This window comes from Malaclemys terrapin, chromosome 11 (assembly GCF_027887155.1).
Source record: "Malaclemys terrapin pileata isolate rMalTer1 chromosome 11, rMalTer1.hap1, whole genome shotgun sequence".
Lineage (NCBI taxonomy): Eukaryota > Metazoa > Chordata > Testudines > Emydidae > Malaclemys > Malaclemys terrapin.
Window position 1 is genome coordinate 18,482,584 of NC_071515.1, and position 18,656 is coordinate 18,501,239.

General features: G+C 39.5%; 1 protein-coding gene across 6 annotated transcripts in view; it reads right to left on the reverse strand.

The window, feature by feature from the left end:
• ADAM23 (ADAM metallopeptidase domain 23) overlaps positions 1–18,656 on the reverse strand; it is a 188,424-nt gene that overhangs the window by 10,906 nt on the left and 158,862 nt on the right. For 2 of the 6 annotated variants that reach the window (XM_054044552.1, XM_054044548.1), the window contains exon 25: positions 3,355–3,445. The exons of 2 other annotated variants lie outside the window; for them this stretch is intronic. In XM_054044552.1, the coding sequence (XP_053900527.1) occupies positions 3,355–3,445 (91 nt within the window). Of the gene's footprint in view, positions 1–3,354; positions 3,446–11,224; positions 11,316–18,006; positions 18,092–18,656 lie in introns of all 6 variants that reach the window. 2 more of the 6 variants (XR_008446698.1, XM_054044549.1) reach the window with 2 other exon arrangements.

The window sequence follows — 18,656 nt, forward strand, 5'->3', positions numbered from 1 at the left end:
GCAATCTTGCAGTCTCTCTGCTTGCAGAAGCCCCAATTACTTCAATGGCGAGTCTGCATGCAAAGGGCTGTAAATCAGATCAGTAGCTGTATACTCCAAAATACATACCTCAACTATTGTTCTGCTTTTAACCCATGCATTGAATGTCATAAGTAACAAAGAGTCACATTCTTCCATCTTTAAATGTGTGGAACTCTCAATGTCAGAAGTGGTTTTGTGAGAAAATGTGATGAACAAATACAGGTCATCATTAAGACTATCTTACAAGGAAGACATTAATTTGGGGCCAGATTCTGCCCTCACACTTATCCAAAGCTATTGACATTAATAGGGAGCACAAGAAACAATGAGGGCAGAATTTTGTTTTTAAACTCTAATATATTGGCAGTTTGGTAAAAAAAGAATTATGAACAGGCAAGTGGGAGTCTTTTTTGCTCATGTGTAAAGCATGGACTGAATCAAGTATTTTTAACTAGGGTTACCATACGTCTGGTTTTTCCCGGACATGTCCAGCTTTTTGGTAATCAAACCCCCGTCTGGGGGGAATTGCCAAAAAGCCAAACATGTCCGGGAAAATACCGGCCGGGCACTTCCCCTCCCGCGGCTGCTCTGCTCCTCCCCTGACTCTTCGGCTCTGTTTAAGAGCCGAGCTGCCCAAGCGCTACTGGCTTCGGGCAGCCCCCTTGCCTCCGGACCCTAGCCGCCGGCCGGGCACTTCCTCTCCCGGGCTCCAGCTGCTCTGCTCCGGCGGCGCAGGGTCCAGAGGCAAGGGGGCTGCCCGAAGCCGGTAGCGCTGGGGCAGCTTGGCTCTTAAACAGAGCCGAAGAGTCAGGGGAGGAGCACAGCAGCCGGAGCCTGGGAGGGGAAGTGCCCGGCCGGGGACGCAGGGTCCGGAGGCATGGGGGCTGCCCGAAGCCCGAGCGCTACCAGCTTCACGGTTTGCCGGGCAGCCTCCAGACCCTGAGCCCCCCAGCTGGGCGCTTCCCCTCCTGGGCTCCAGCTGCGCTGGGGAAGCGCTGGCCGGGGGCACAAGGTCTGGGGGCTGCCCGGCAAACCGTGAAGCCGGTAGCACTTGGGCAGCCCTTTTCGCGTGGCTGGGAGGGAGGAGGGGGAGTTAGGGCGGGGACTTTGGGGAAGGAGCAGAGTTGGGGCGGGGCTGGGGGTGGGAAAGGGGCGGGGCCAGGGACCCGTGGAGTGTCCTCTTTTTTTATTTTTTAAATATGGTAACCCTATTTTAATTATCCTTTTCTTCCTTTTTAATTTCATTTAGTTTTGAGCAGCTATCATACCACCTTAATTCTAGTGGGTTTCGTATACTACTCCTGAGGAAACTGAATGAGAGATTAGGAAAATAATATTTTTTTACACAGATTGGATATCACCTCCCTTGTACTATTTGAGCATGCAAAGCAATGATATTTAACCTAGATTTCTGATTCTTATTATAACTGATCTGAAGTGGTTTTTAAAAAATATAAAAGCAATAAATACAAAAAAATATTTAAGAACTTCAGTGATTATTGCTTGCATCATGTTCCCAGCTGGAATAACCTGGCTGAGCATTTGTGTACAATGGCAAAAGTTGGGATGTATTCATCATCCAGGTTGCTTCCATTTTGCCTCTGCCAAATAGTAAACTGGAGTAGGAGTAGCCTTTTCGGACTCTAGCCTGGCTATCATCCAGCCTTACCCTGTCCAACGTACATAAACTGCTCCCATGGAACTGGACTCTACAATCCTCACAACCACAATGCTTAAAAAGAGCCCTTTGCACCCATAGAGATGGAGACAAGACTTGCCCCAATGGAATGTGAATGTGTAGCATTAACATGACAAATTAATAGGTTTTAAAAGGAAACAGATTTTTTTTAACCTACCAAGATTTGAGGACAAGGTTTTATTTCTCCTAGAAGAGAACACTGAAAACAGTACACAGCTGTATTTCTTACAAAGCTTTAGATGATTTGATGTAATGGGCTTTTGCAGGAGATTTTTAGAATCCTGAAATCTGGTGTTGGGTAGTATGCAAGAAAGGAAATTATTTTCTAAACATTGTGTTTCTAAATACACGTGTAATTTTTACGACTACCCATTGTCAAAGATTTAAGATCTTAAACAGGTGTTTTTTTAATTTGTACATTTTAAGTAATCTTCAATCAAGCCCACAATTAAGGGTCAGTTGTTGTTGCCATTCATGGATGCACAAAAAAGCAGCCACAATCTTAGTTGTCTTCTCTGACTGCAAGATTGGTGAGTGTTATCACCACCTTTGGTGGTGCTAAACATCTGGGGCCAGATCCTCAGTTGGTGTAAATCAACTCCACAGAAGTCAGTGGAGCTTTGCTGATTTACACTAGTTCCAAACTTAGACCTAGTGTGCTAGTTTGATATGGACAGGATGTGTGTCATTGACATTACAAGGAAAAGCATATAATAGTCCAATTCATCAAAATATAACTCCATTTTGGTTAATGGAAGTTACACCTGGAATGAACTTTGCTCAATATATGTTTCATGTCAATCAATGTTAATATACTAGAGCTGGGCAGGAATCAGTTTTCTTGTCTCAGAAAAATTCTGAGATTTTGTAAATCATGGACAAAAGTCAAAATCTTTGAAAATTTTCATGAACTGATAATCTGAAAAAAAAATCAGTTTGAGTTAATTAAAACTTTTGTTTCAATAATTTTGAAATGTTTTGTTTTCTATCTTTTTTAAACTATAAATTAATTTAAATTTCTAAATAGAACTTTTCATTTTGAAAATGTCAAACATCCTCCTCAAAATGTTTTCAAAATTGGAAATTTCTTGAAACTGCCCATTTCCCATGAAAGGTTTCTGTTTCAATGAATCAGCATTTTTGACAGAAAGACATTTTGTCAAAAAACTCAGAACAAATTCTATAGCATACTTCATATCTTGGTTAGACACAGAGCAGCCTTGTATCAGTTTTCAAGTATTGCTGTGCACAACTTCAGTGTTCATGTATTTTTCAAAATGTACCGTTAGATTTCCTACCACTATGTTTCGCTCTCGGCGAAGCATGCCAAAATAATATTGATATAGGGAGATGGCTAGACCTTCTTCATGAGAAGAAAAGTATTTCGTTTTTCACTTTTGGAGTTGTTTTCTATAATCTCATGAAGGTTAATCCACGTATACTACTGTTCTCCAACTTTGCACCCTGGTGACATCTGTGTTTTTTTACATTTCTCCTCTTTTTCAGTGCAAGTGTAACTATTTGAAGCAGTATTTTTCACTTTGAGTCTTGTAGCAGGAACTCAAAACTTAGTGATGTAAGCAGAAAATAGAAATGCCATAGCCACTGAAGAGAAGACATGCGGCATTGCTTACTTAAAGCCCCATCCTGTCCCCCCAAGGACAATAGCTGCTACCAGGATGGCACCAGCGATGGAACCTATTATAAGATTGGTGGCACTAGGACCTGCGATAAAGGATTACGGGAAGAAAGACATAAGAACCAACCACTTCATTCATGACAAGGGAAACGTAATCAAGCAATTTAGGAAAACAAATAACCTACAAGATGTCGCTAAACATTTTCAAAGGGCCCCACTTGCTTTTCATTAATAGTATGAATAAACAAAGCTATTGTAACATTTCTCACTGTGCTATGCCTCCTTTCTAATACTAGATATTTACCTATCTCAGAAATTAACAACCCTGTCACATTCACTTCATTCTCTGGCTTAACTACTCCAATAAACACATAGTACATGAACCATCAGTTCAGAAAATTCAGATATTTGTAAAATTAAATAAAGTCTTAAAAATTTTTTAAAATAGGATCCAAGGGGTAATAAAACACGAATGTTGTGCTTCATGCCTACTTATTTCACTCCCAAGGCAAATGAAAAACCCCAAAGTCCATCAATTCTGCTTTTCATATAGCTCTGATCTTGTAAGGTGCTGAGTACCCTCAGCTCCCACTTATTTCAATTTGATCTGATAGTGTTCAGCACTTCTTAGAAGGCACACAGCACCTTATAGTCCCTATGGTTATGTCAACCTTAAGTTTACTAACTACAGAGAGTTCAGCAGAAAGGGTGATGGAGTAAAAGGGTATGATTCAAATCAAAAATAGTAAAGATCTGTAATTGAAATAAAAGCTGCATTCCCACTGAAGCATTCCAAACATTAATGCATCTCTTCATCATCCTCAAGCAGCCACTGAACAATAAAGTGGGGCAGGGAAAAAGAAGAAAAAAAAGGTGACATAAAATCCATTTGGTGTAATTTTCTCTAAAAAGGCAAGAAAGCACTGTAGGATCAATTATGAATTTCTTACATAAGTGCTTTATTTGCATGGGGAGGAGGAGGAAAAGAAAATACAAAATAGATCTGACTATGATGTTTGTTTGCCCAAATTAATTCCAGACCACAATATTCTCCGCTCTCAGGCACGCTCTGATGTAAATCTACTGTCTCTAAGTCCAAGGCAAAGTAAAACCTAATACAACAATTCTTCTGCATATCACATACCTTATAATTGAACATAAATATTTAAATGCCCATTATTAGCTTTTCAAAAATATTACTAATGAAAAAAAAAAATCCAAAGTGAGAGCTCCCCCACTGCAAAGGCCATTTTGCTATTCTAAGTAGCACAGCTCTGGTTTTGGTATGACGAGGTGTTTGGAATACTGTCAGAGAGATACAGGGAGGAAAAGAGGAGCATCAAGAAAAGATGGGAGAAGAAAAGCAGAGAGGGGTAGCTGGAATAGCTGAAGGAGCTCAGAGGCTAGTTCAGTGTCACAGATACCTTATAACACTGCGCAGTCCCAAACACAACCCTACATTTTAAAATTCATCACAGTGATCTGTTTTTGAACAATACATTACATAAGTCAGTTGTTTCCTTGGGTTTTATTTTAGATATCACATCAGACTGAATAAAAAGCAAGCTCACCAGCTTTTATTTGCAACATACAGTGCAAAGAAAGAATCATTCTGTATACAGCATATGTTTTACTAGCTCGTGTCAATGCATGATTTTGGGATTAAACAGGATACATACCATGCTGCAGATCATTCGTGATTTATCATTCTGAATTAACATACAGAGTTTATAAAAATTATTTTCTTGTCATCCTTAAAAACAATGGCTCAGATCCTGCAATTCTTACTTATGTCGAGTAGTGCCTTAGTCTTGTAATAGTCTCATTTACTTCCAATGGAATTACTTATGGGTACTCACCACAGATGAGGGGGGCAGACTATGGCCCCAAAAATTATATGAAAGCAGTCTAAAATTAATGAATATATTCCCTTTTTAAAATACTTCCTATCTAGACAATACCAAGTATTCAGGGATATTAATAAGAATCTAACTTAACAGATACGAGCAGTGCACAAACGTAACAACAATAATCAAATGTACATTTTCTACTAATGGAAAATGCATCTTACTGAACTTACCTTTCATAGTCAGAGTTGGCTACAGATCAATAACATTGAGCATGTTGGAAGATAAACAAATGCTGGCACATGGGCATTCTATTTCCAATTAAGAGATTTTTCCTCAAGTACTAGCAACTTTATGATTTTTCATCTATTATCTTTGCCTGACCCAAAACACAACTTCTATCTTTTTTTTTGTTTGGTAGATGGATTTGGATTCAATGCAAGCATACTATTTTAGAGGTTTTGCAAACACAACAAGTAACTGATTTACACAACGTTTCAGAAGCTTTGGAAAATCCACAGAAATTATTTTTTGGCCTGGCCTCAGGAAGTCACTTTTCCACAGAAATATTGCAGTAGTACATTTATCTGATAGTGACATATTTGTAATTTGGAAACAGAAGTCCAGAATATCCATTTCAGGATATTTGAAATATGTCTACTTGTACAGAAAAAATAATTTTCCATGTGTTTATTATATGTTTGATAAAATGTTTCAAGTACGTGTTAACGATTCAACAGTAGGCTTGGACTTAAGGAAAGAAAGCAATGGCATTACTGTTACTGTGAATAAATTCACCACCAAGCTGATGGATTTAAATAAGATTAGACAATTAAATGAAAATTAGATTTAGAAAATATGGAAAACCCTTTAAAGTTACTATAACTGTGGTGAATACCAGAAAGTCCTGATACAAATCACCTATTTGGGGACTGACCCAACTGTAAGTGTCATAACTATCGAAGGGCATCTTTTCTTTTAGCACAGAAAATAATTTGAAAACTAAGCACTTGGGCCAACAGCTTTAAAAATGGTAAAATAACATAGCAGTAGATAGTTGAGACCCTCGTTAAAAAGATTCTGGCTAAAACTACTCTTTTTCCTGTGGAATCGAAGTAAATACTGCTAGTCAATAGATTAGGAGTGACAATTACCATTCATACAGATTAATTCCTCTTTTTGCTAAATCTACCAAACAAAGAAACTGAAAATGACTACACTCAGTGTGAAATCCTGCTTCATGGAATTCAATGGGAATTTTGCCATTGACTTCAGTGGGTCCAGGATTTCACTTGAGTCTTCAATGGAGAGACATATCGTGTGATTCCTTCTGTGTAAAGAATTATAATAATAATTCCATAGTGCCTAGGAGCCCCAGTCACAGACCAGGACAAACAGTATGCTAGGCGCTGTACAAACACAGAACAATAACAAAAAAAGGTAAAGATGAATTTCTTTACCAGAGAATTCTCCAGGTCACTAGTACCAGTTTGGAAATTTATAAAAAGATCAGGGACTGGAAAACAATTTTTAAAGAATATGTTACAATACATTGAGCATATTTTGTAAGATCATTTTAAATACCACGAAAATTGGGCATTTTTATATTTTAATGTTTACTTTGTTGTTTTTTTTAAAAATACATATTACATTTTATCAAATAAATAAATACATAGGAAATTTATATTTTTATCAATATGCCATGATTTAGCTGCTAATCTAAAGACCACTAGATGTTTGTTCATTACTTTAATGAATGATAAAAAGTACCATTTATGGAGGAAACAACAGCTAATAGATTTCAGCCATATAATTTCTATAGTCACTGGATTAACATGGAATAAAATGCAAATGTAAAGTAAGAGATTTTATTAACTATGGTATTTTGGAGGCATTTTCTATTCTGCCTGGTGGAGAGAAATAAAAGTTGTGGTGGATGAATTCTTTCAGATCTATTACTACTGTTGATCTGCCAACTCCATGTATTTGCCACCATGCAGTCTATAGGTACTTTTTATGAATGGAAAGAATCCCACTGACTTCAAAGGGCTTTGGATCAAGCTCTATATCCCCATCACCGGGATGATCCTATTGAAGAGACCAACTAAAATTAATGTCCTGTAGATCTATTACTGAGAATATTAATTACAGTTCTAGATTAGGCCAATCTAGCAACAAGAAGGTGGTCAGGGAAAGTGTGGGACCCTTACTGAATGGGGGAGGCAACCTAGTGACAGATGATGTGGAAAAAGTTGAACTACTCAATGCTTTTTTTGCCTCGGTCTTCACAGACAAGGTCAGCTCCCAGACTGCTGAACTGGGCAGCACAGTATGGGGAGGAGGTGAGCAGTCCTCAGTGGTGAAAGAACAGCTCAAGGACTATATAGAAAAGCTGGACATGCACAAGTCCATGGGGCCAGATCTAATGCACCCGAGGGTGCTGAGGGAGTTAGCTGATGCGACTGCAGAGCCATTGGCCATTATCTTTGAAAACTCATGGTGATCGGGGGACGTCCCGGACGATTGGAAAAAGGCACATATATAGTGCCCATCTTTAAAAAAGGGAAGGAGGAGAATCTGGGGAACTACAGATAGGTCAGCCTCACCTTAGTCCCTGGAAAAATCATGGAGCAGGTCCTCAAGGAATCCATTTTGAAGCACTTGGAGGAGAGGAAGGTGATCAGGAAAGTCAACATGGATTCACCAAGGGCAAGTCATGCCTGACCAACCTAATTGCCTTCTATGATGAGATAACTGGCTCTGTTGATATGGGGAATGCGGTGGATGTGATATATCTTGACTTAAGCAAAGCTTTTGATACCATCTCCCACAGTATTCTTGCCAGCAAGTTAAAAAAGTATGGATTGGATGAATGGACTATAAGGTGGATAGAAAGCTGGCTAGATCGTTGGGCTCAATGGATAGTGATCAACGGCTCGATGTCTAGTTGGCAGCCAGTATCAAGGGGAATGCCCCAGGGGTCTGTTCTAGGCCTGGTTTTGTTCAACATCTTCTTTAATGATTTGGATGATGGGATGGATTGCACCCTCAGCAAGTTCACAGATGACATTCAGCTGGGGAGAGAGGTAGATAAGCTGGAGGGTAGGGATAGGGTCCCGGGTGACCTGGACAAATTGGAGGATTGGGCTAAAGGAAATCTGATAAGGTTCAACAAGGACAAGTGCAGAATCCTGCACTTAGGACAGAAGAATCCCATGCACTGGTACAGGCTGGGGACTGACTGGCTGAGCAGCAGTTCTGCAGAAAAGGACCTGGGGATTACAGTGGACGAGAAGCTGGATATGAGTCAGCACTGTGCCCTTGTTGCCAAGAAGGCTAACGGCATATTGGACTGCATTGGTAGGAGCATTGCCAGCAGATCGAGGGAAGTGATTAGTCCCCTCAATTTGGCACAGGTGAGGCAACATTTGCCACATTGCATCCAGTTTTGGGCTCCCCACTACAGAAAGATGTGGACAAATTGGAGAGAGTCCAGAGGAGGGCAGCAAAAATGACCAGGGGGCTGGGGCACATGACTTATGAGAAGAGGCTGATGGAACTGGTCTTATTTAGTCTGCAGAAGAGAAGAGTGAGGGGAGATTTGATAGCAGCCTTCAATTAACTGAAGGGCGGTTCCAAAGAGGATGGAGCTAGGCTGTTCTCAATGGTGGCAGATGACAGAACAAGGAGCAATGGTCTCAAGTTGCAGTGCGGGAGGTCTAAGCTGGATATTAGGACAAAGCCCTGGCTGGGATGATTTAGTTGGAGGTTGCTCCTGCTTTGAGACGGGGGGGTTGGACTAGATGACCTCCTGAGGTCTCTTCCAATCCTAATTTTCTATGATTCTATTATAGGCTGCCTTTAGTTAAGGTTGCCTGAAATTTTTCATTATAAGATCCTGTTTTCAGTTGCTTATAATTTTGCCAAATGTAAATGTTCACACTAAAATTTTCAATGCCTCTCTCACGCTGAATTTTTTTGGAAAGTTTCAGATAAAACAGTTCTGTTATTTCTGAGAATGAGATTATGGGAAAATACTATGTTGTGTTCATGTTAAAAAAATTCCTTCAATCATTTAATTGAAAAGCTCTAGCACCTCCGTACTTGGAGGGCGGCTTCATATTTGGAAGTGGAATTTCCCTGGTGTCAGAGATGTGCCTCTGAAAAATATCAGTTTGCACATGCTCTGAAGAGAATTGTTTAAAGTTTGGCAGCTAAATTCTGCATGTTCAAGCCCTGGACTTCAGGGGCTCAGCGGGACTTCCCCTGCAATTGTTGCTGTGAGCAGCCAGGGGCCACTGTGGCACTAGGCAGAGGAACAGGGAGCAGGAAAACCATCTCTCTTGTGCTTTCAATGCTTCTTTTCCTGGCCCCTACACAACAAGAAGGAGGAAGCTAAGCTGTCTGCTGCAAAAGCAGAGGGTGCTGCATGAACCAGATAGTGGGAAGGAATGGAGATATGGGGAGCCAAGAAAGGAGGGATGGATAGGAAGAGAGAGACTGGAAGGAGGGTTGACAAGGGCAGAGGGTGAGGTTGGGAGCAGAGGAGAAGGAGAAGGAGCCAGGGTGAGTGGTTGTGGGCTGGAGCAGAGGTCGGGAGGAGCTGGGGCTTGAGCAGAGTGATGGGAAGCAGGAACAGGGTTTGATTAGAAGCAGAATGGAAGTGGAGCAGGAGCTGGGATGTAGGGGTGGATAGGAGCAGAAATGTCAGAGAGGCTGGGGATGCAAGGGCAGAATGGTTTGTAATCATAAAAGCTCATGCACCTTCAGAGGCTGGAATTGAACCCTGGATTCCTGCATCTCTACAGTCTTTTGCTGTCACTAAATAGCAGTGAAACCCACTGGCAAAATGTGTGTCTCATCCCACTCTAGTGGGTGGTCCAGATAGGGGATAACAACCTTCTACTTCTATTAGCTCAAGTGACAGACATCAGTATTGTGTATCTAATAAACCAGATCTTGCTGAGGACACTAACTGGTGATCAATATGATTCCACAGTTTGTTTTATAAAATTGTTAAACAAAAAACTATGTTAAAAAAATGTTAAGGTTGCAGAGTCAAGCACTCAGAAGTTAAGAAATGCCAGAATTCAGGTTGCCGGGCAAACTTAATTCACTTTTCTTGTATATATTCATTCTGATACAGTCTGTAATTACATAACACACATTATTCCTGTAGGGGAAACACTTTGATGGGATTGAAATCTTAGATGAAGTCTGTGTGGAGTTAAATTAGTGGGCAGAATGCATATGAAAAAGGTCAAAAGACCAAAATAATGGCAGTTTATTCCATGGTTTGCAGTGTATTCCATGAATGCAGAATTAAAGGAATTTACTCCAGGATTATCATAACCATATACATTGTGTAAATACCCCATTGTTAAAACTTAGAGGTAATTAATGTGCTGATACCTCAGATTTCAACTTCCCAAAATCATAAAAGACAATACAATATTTGTTGCTCAAACTTTATATAATGTACTGCCTTGAGGTAACTGAAAATCCTACCAACAGAACATTCAGAAACTTTGTTGGAAAGCTGTCTATATATATACTATAATTTCAACTGAGTTTTTTTCTTTTTCTTAACTGAATTTTATGACCCACTGTTAGAATGAATGCCCCATTCATTGAAATAAAAAAAAAGTGAATTATATCAAATGGTCCATCTTGGTCTGTTAGATTACATTTTGCAAAAATAGATAATCACAATCTTCAAATTACTATTTTTTCATTCTTTTTATAATTTGGAGCAATGAAACATTTAGACATTTAATTGTATTAATTGTGATGATGTAAAAATTCACAAACTTATTGTTTTATGCCCCACATTGTCCCAGACAGGAGAGGGTTCAACACTGCATGAGCAAATCACATGACACGGACACGTTCAAATCACATGACGAATACGGTCACCACATGACACAAAGCTAATGGGATAGTACACAGAGGGCTCAGGTGCGTACCTCACACACTAGGCACCAAACATAAAACTCTTAAACTAAGAAAAATGCTTACTCTATTCCCCACCCTGTGCCTCCAAAAATCACCCCCAGAGCCAGAATGGTCCCTGCCACTGCACCTATTAGCCTGTTAGTGGCCATGCTCACTGTGCGGAGGGAAAAGGGAAGATTTTTAAGGAAATGATCACATACTGTATATGTCTGAAATGAAAAATAAAATAGCACCTCAGAGGGATATTTTACTTTGTAATCCATTGATTGTGAAACAGTTCAAACCTCCCAATAAATCTCTCTAAACAAATACTATAACTTTTAACATATGGAAGTAGTTGAGGCTATATTTGGCTTTATTTGAATGCTTACAAACATTACTTTAATAAGTTTTACTGTAAATTTTGAAACTAAGTAAGGTTTCATAACCTGTGATTACATCAAATTTTTATTTAAAATAGAATATCCTCAGCTTATGTAACAAAAACCTACAATTTATTTAAAATGTAAACAGATACAATTTGATCACCAATAAGAAAACTTTCATCTATCACCAGAAACATACTGTATCCAGGTCATTAAACTGAACAGTTAAAGATGATCATGTCAACTTACTACACTGTACAGAGTTGCTTACAAAAGACTGAAGTACTCCCCAAAATGTAAACACCTACTAACTGCAATGAACTCCTTTTTCAGTGGTTTTCAGATGTCCAAAGGTGTCCACACCTTCATTCGAAATTTTTTAAGGGCCAACAAATGAAAAAATGGTTAAAAAGCACTGCTGTAGATACAACAGGCCAGATTTTCCACTGCCTTGTCCTCTGTGGAGTCATTTAAACCAGTGCAAAGTGACTTCAAATGAGGTGTAAAATATCACCAAATCTGTATGGTAGTGTTTTATACCCATTTAAAATAGGTGTAAAGGATTACACAGAGGGAAAGGCAGTGGAGAATCCTGTTTATAGAGTCCCTCTAAATCGGGGTGGGCAATAATTTTCGCAGGGGGGCCACTCCACAAATTTTGGTAAGTCGTCGCGGGACACACATTTCTACTATATTAATGGAGGAGGTGCGGGGTCTGGGAGGGAATTTGGGTGCAGGAGGGAGCTCTGGGCTGGTGCAGAGTGTTGGGATGCAGGAGAGGGTGAGGGGTGTGGGCTCTGGGAGGGAGTTTGGGTGCAGGAGGGGGCTCCGGGCTGGGGCAGGGGATTGGAGTGTGGGAGAGGGTGCAAGGTGCAGGCTCTGGCTGGGAGGCGCTTACCTCAGGTGGCTCCCGGCCGGCGGCACAGCAGGGCTCAGGCAGGCTGCCTGCCTGCCATAGCCCCACGCCGTTCCTGCACGTCTCACACACATCTCTGCACGCCCCTTGGGGAGCGTGGGGCAGCGGGTCTCCATGTTTCTGGCCAATGGGAGCTGTGAGGAAGGTGCTGGGGGCAGGAGCAGAGCCACCTCTCCCCCAACCCCGCCAGGGGCACGCAGAGACGTGCCAGCAGCAGCCGTCTGCTTCTGGGAGCAGTGTGGGGCCACGGCAGGCAGGCAGCCTGCCTGAGCATCCTGCGGCGCCGCGGGACTTTTAGCGGCCCGGACTCAGAGATTGCGAGGGAGCGGAGGAGGCCGGACAGAAATGTTAGTCATGGCAGGCTGGACAGAAATGTTAGATGGGCGGGATCTGGCCCACGGGTCAATATTTTGGCAACCCCTGCTCTAAAGGTTTAATTCTTAGCACAGTTAGGTTTGAATTTCTTGCTCTCTCTCCCCCATCACACTCACCCTGCACCCGCCAAACAAAGGTTGAAGAGAGAAATAACACGTCAGGGTATTCAAAAGAATTCTTGAATGGGACAATTTTACCCAACTGATCAAAATAACACTGAATTACACATTTTTTTCCAAAATGCGTATTGGAATGCAAAGTAAAAACCTAACTACTTCAAAGGAATTAGGATATCTTGGCAGAGTTTTTTTCCTGCAGAAAAACACGTAAGCCTGATTCTTCCATCTGTACTCATACTGAGCAAGACCTTACTCTATAAGTAGACCTCTTGATTCTGGATTAATTGTTTACCAAAATCAGTTCTTCTAAAGAACAAGCTATTTTTTAATTTATTCAAGCAGAGAAAATTCTTCTAAAGCAAGCCAACTTCTGCTGTTTTTAAAAGTTAATATGTAACTATTCTGGAAAAAAAATTAACAACATTGTCTCTAAGGCAAAGAATATGCTTGCCAAATTTCAGTTCAAAGCAAACTTACACAACTGAGATATAATGCACCTAGTATAAATTTTTTAACCTTGATTCCTTTGGGTAACCATAAAATGTAAATGAGAAATTAGGGGCAGTGGAGTGGGGGTTATTTATTTGGTGCTGGTATTTCTCACAGCAAGGATGACAGAACTCAAAAGTATATGATATTATCATACCTAGAGCTTCTTGGCTTGTTGCTGGCTTGTCTCCCTGAGGATTTTCCAATTTTGTGTAAGCCCTGCACTCCAAATTAATAGTATTGGAGTCCTAGGAGTGGGGATGGAGGGAACAGTGCACCCCACTCCATGGTATTGCTCTTCTCTGAGCCTGGTAGATATTTGGGCAGGGATTAATGCTGCTCCAAACGTTAGCTCCCATTCTGTACCTGCACTTTTCTCATAAAATATTTACATGGCAAAGAACTAGCCATCACCACATAGGCTGGCACAAACTAACGTTTCATTCTCCTTTCCCTATGGCTCCCCAGGAGCTGAGGTGCTTGGAGGCCATATCTTCTGCCTCTTATGCAGCCCACCCACAAACCCCTCTCCTTGATGGAAGAATTCAAGATAAAATTTGTGAGGTGAATTTTGAGGAGTTTCCTGGGCCTTCTGTCTCTCTCCTGTGGGTTTTACTGCAGGAGGCCTTGGTCATTCCAATATAATGGGGTTTTGTCTCTCTTTCTCTAAGATCCCCTAAACTATCTATGACTCTCCTACTACCACAGTATCTGATTGCCTTACAATCTTTAATGTATTTATCTGTGAGGTAGGGAAGAGTTATCTTCATTTTACAGAAAGGAAATGGAGGCACAGAGAGATTAGGTAATCTGACCAACACCATACAGGAAATCTGTGGCAGAGAAGAGAACTGAACCCGGGTCTCTTGGGTTTCAGGCTAGTACCTCATCCAACGTTTTGTTGGTTCTCCTACCATCACCACTTTTTTCCTTTTATCCACTCTATAACTTTTCCAAAATTGGAGATGTTCTGAAAAGTTACAGAGTAGCAAAAGGAAAATAAAATTAACTCTAACTTTTCAAAATTTCTTCAAAGTTACAGTGTTCCATTTTTCCTTTTGCCACTCTTACTTTTTAGAAGTTGGAGAAGTTTATAAATTTATATAGTGGAAAAGGAAAACAAAGTAGGGGGGAAAACAGACAAACAAAGCCCCTACATGTCATTTATTCTATTGTAGTCAATGAGAAAAAGAGGAGACAGGGGGAAAAACAAAAATCAATTTTTAAACTGAATTGAAAATGAAATTGTAAGTCAAATCCAAATGAAAACTGTTTTTGTTTGAAATTTTTTGTTGAGGGATATTTTTTTTCCAAACAGATATATTATTAATGGATGAGAGTATCTGTATTATTTAAACAGCAAAGCTTTCCTAAGCTGGACTGATTTATTTTTTTTTTTTTTTGGTGAGAGGGATGAATTTAAAATTGTATATTTTAGACACATGTAACAGCAGTTATAAGAGGAGTCATTTATAATAAAAAGTGCTTTTTAGGCAATGATTTGGGATTTCAGTATTTTCTACTTACTGATGCTCTCTTACTACACAGGGATTTATTTTTCAGACACAGAGAAGAACTCTCCTCTGAGAGAAGAAAAATTGCCTGTATACGTCCCATATTCTAAAAGATTAAATTCAATAGTAGTAGACTGTAGCTGACTCACTGAACTCACACAGGCATGAGTCTCTGGGAATCTAATGATTACCTATTATTCTAGCTTTAATGATCAGAGATTTTACAAGTAATACAGTCTCACACTTCAGCCTATTTCATATACTTAAAGTTATGGTTCAAGTATAATACAGTTAGATCAAGCCAAAGTCCAATCTTGCAAATGAATCTGCACAGAAAGACGCCTGTGTGTGCAAGAGTCCCACTGACTTCAAGAATAGGATCCACTATTGTCAGTAGCTCCAAGTTTCCTTCACTTCCAAAAATTGCTACCGTCCTGCAATACTATATTCTTGGTCTGCCACGACAGGATACAGTAGGTTTCTGAGTTTAGACTAGCTCATAAAATCAATATGAATTAATTCCAAAATAATAAATGACCACTGATTTTTTTAAATCCTTAAATATAGTAAAGAGGAAAAAGCAACTGATAGATGATGTAAAGGTCTGAAAAGAAAAACAGAAGTGCAACAAGAACAGCAATCAATCATCAATTATCATAACAGAATAAAGAAAAAGCAAGCAATATGTTAGCTATACATAATACCAATCATAATAAGAAAAATGTAGGGATTTATGGTGTGAAAAACTGTTAATTATATGAATTTTCACATCTCAGAAGAAAGTGTTGGTAACCTTCCCCCCAAAAATTATCTGCTCTTAAGGGTATGCTTCAGCACTAGAGAACATGGTAGAAAACTAAAGTCAGAAAAAATTAACATTGAAGAATTTAACAAAACTGGAGAAAGAGAATGACTGACTGTTACTGCAACTCTTCCTTCAGTGTAGTCCTTGTCAATATAAACCAGTATGAGCATTCAAATTAATCTACGTTTTGTTTTTCCCTTAACTAAGAGGGTATCTATTCCAAAGGAATAGTCTCATTTTAATGGAAAGGACATTACACATATAACTGCCTTCATCATCATAAGAATATACTCCTAAGAGCTTGTCTACCTGAAGAATTAGACCATGGTAAGCTGGAGCATGACTATATGCTGCTCTAGACTGCTCAAAGTGCATTAACGAACAGTTAATGTGTCTCAGCAGGATGAGTGCACACGGGCAGTTAGACCATGGCAGGGTAGTGTGGGGCAGATTCATACCCCCAGCTTGCCACGGTCTAATTGTTCGTGTAGACAAGCACTAAGAAAGCGGTCAATCTCTTTGTCCATAAATGGTGTAAGCCAGGGAGTAGGTGGAAAGGTGCTGTTAACATTTGTTTAAGATATTGAAGCTGTAGAGGATTTTTAGACTTAACTTTTTAAAAAAAAAAAATTCTTGAACAAGCATCAGAGTTAAGGTTAGAAATCTCTCTCTCAACCCCTCCAGATATCTGAACTGTCAGGTGTCAGAATTTGGAGGAACCAATACCTCTAACTCCTTGGATAAATTCCAAATTAAGTGAACCCATGCCTTCTTACATTGTAGAAAAATTAATATAATACTTTGGAGCTGTTTTTCCAGACTTCTGTGCCTTCTGGAAGTACCGTAAGTTACATTTGAAGGACAAGAGAAATGGGCAAGAGAGATCACTACATCCCACTCTAAGAGAAGTTAACCTCCAACAACACTGATATATTGAAGTGTAGTATTTGCAACCAAAAAAGTAAAAATGGAAGGTTTGAGATGAATTCCACTGAGGTGTCTATCATCAGATTTGTAAAGGCTCTTATTTCATGTATTTTTCCCTGCATTGATTTTGTGAGTCAGAGTGCAATAATCCTAGCATGTTTTTTAAACCTGTGGTCATACTAGATGACATTTTGTGACACTGGAGTTAATCTAGCTGTGATGTTCTCACAATTGAATCTGTGTTATCTGAATCTTGAGAAAATTGAGTTTCCTGCTTCTGCAATGTTATGGAACTCACATTTTGTGCTAAAGAAATATAGAAAGTATTTTAGTTCATGTCTGTTGTTTGTATGCTGACATGTGAGTTATGTAATTTTAGTAATAAAAAGAAAATCTTAATAGGAAGTGCTCAAGTACTTTAGAGTTTTATATCATTGCAGAAAACTATTTCTTTATACTTCCTGATACCTTTTCCCAATTGGATTTCTCTATTAACACACCAAAATAAACTGGAGAAAGTAGTCAACGTCCAATTCCCTGTCATAAGTCTCTTGGGGATTCAACTTCCAATAAACTAATATTGCCACAAATTTAAAAAAAAGTGTCAATTCTCCTTATGATCCATTCTTGTATCAAAATAAACTAAAAAGAAAACAAAATATATCAAGTTTATTTTTTCAATATAGCCATCGTATTGCATTATAGTAATCTATTTGTCTGTATTTGCTGATACAATCTTATTCATCAATATCATTGGTGGTATCTATCCACGAAGAGATTTTCCCAGAATGTCTCAGAGTTGGCATGTCAATTTCTAGAATGGCTTTTCCATTTTGAAAGTAAAAAATAAAGTTTGTAGTATAGGAATTTGATCTAGGTGACCAGATGAACTTCTCGACTTGTCTTTAGTAGACTTGCTTATAAATTAAACAGGGGCTTCTTTTTATTATTTCTTATCTAATGCATCTGCAAGACAAGTATTACAGTACTCTTAAACGCTACAACAGGAGCTGCATCTCACCCTTCTGCACAGAAAGGAAGACTCCCCTTACTAAGTCCTTGCAGATGGCTCTTCACAAAGTCAGGAAGGCTCTAGGGGAGCAGAGAGGGCAGGGAGCTATGCTAGGTGAGGTAGAAACTGGACAGCCCTATGGTGGTTGGTGGTGGGGAAGGATGCACCTCTAAAGGTTCCCTAAGAAAGAGAATACCCATTCCTCTTTGGTTTTCCACAGACAGTTAAGATATTGAATGGACTGTACAATTTTGCTGTATTTCTTGCCAATGTAGCGATTTGGGTTTTGGAGGAGGTGGGGAGCCACAATTTCAAGTGCATACCTTTCCATGTGAAAAGTATTTCTGAAGAGTATTTCCCTAATAGTTCCTCTAGGTTTTTCTACTTCTTATACAGTCAATGAGGCATCTATTAAACATGCAAAAGCAGAAGACAGTAATAATAGTATGAGAAAATAACAGTTCCTAACATATTTTATTTTCTTTCCCATTGAAATCTGATGCTTAGGAGGCCAAGCTTTCTAAGCACTCTTCCAGGTCCACAATGAGATGAAGCCCCCTTTACAGTCAAGATAACTGTAAAAGAAATTTTTGTACAAGGGAGGCTTCATTTCCCCCTTCATTATGTCCTAGCTCTCAGGAACAGCTTGGAACAGTCAAGGAACATCAGCAACTGGAAAATCTCTACTAAAGGATAAATAATAAACTCACCATATGGCCATAAATGTAGAAGTCTAGTAAATGTAGGTTTTAATTATGAAGATGGCTATTAAAGGACAGAATAAAGGGGGAAATTGGGATGAACCGAAATGTCTGGGTTCATATCTTTCTAGAAAAGGGATCTGGAATTATAAAAGTCAAAGTATATTCACAAACAGTCTTCAAACTAACATGCATATATCTTCTCGGAGAGGCATAGTTTTAATATTCTCAAGGGTTTGATTCTGAATGATAGGGTTATACCTTCCTTTCCC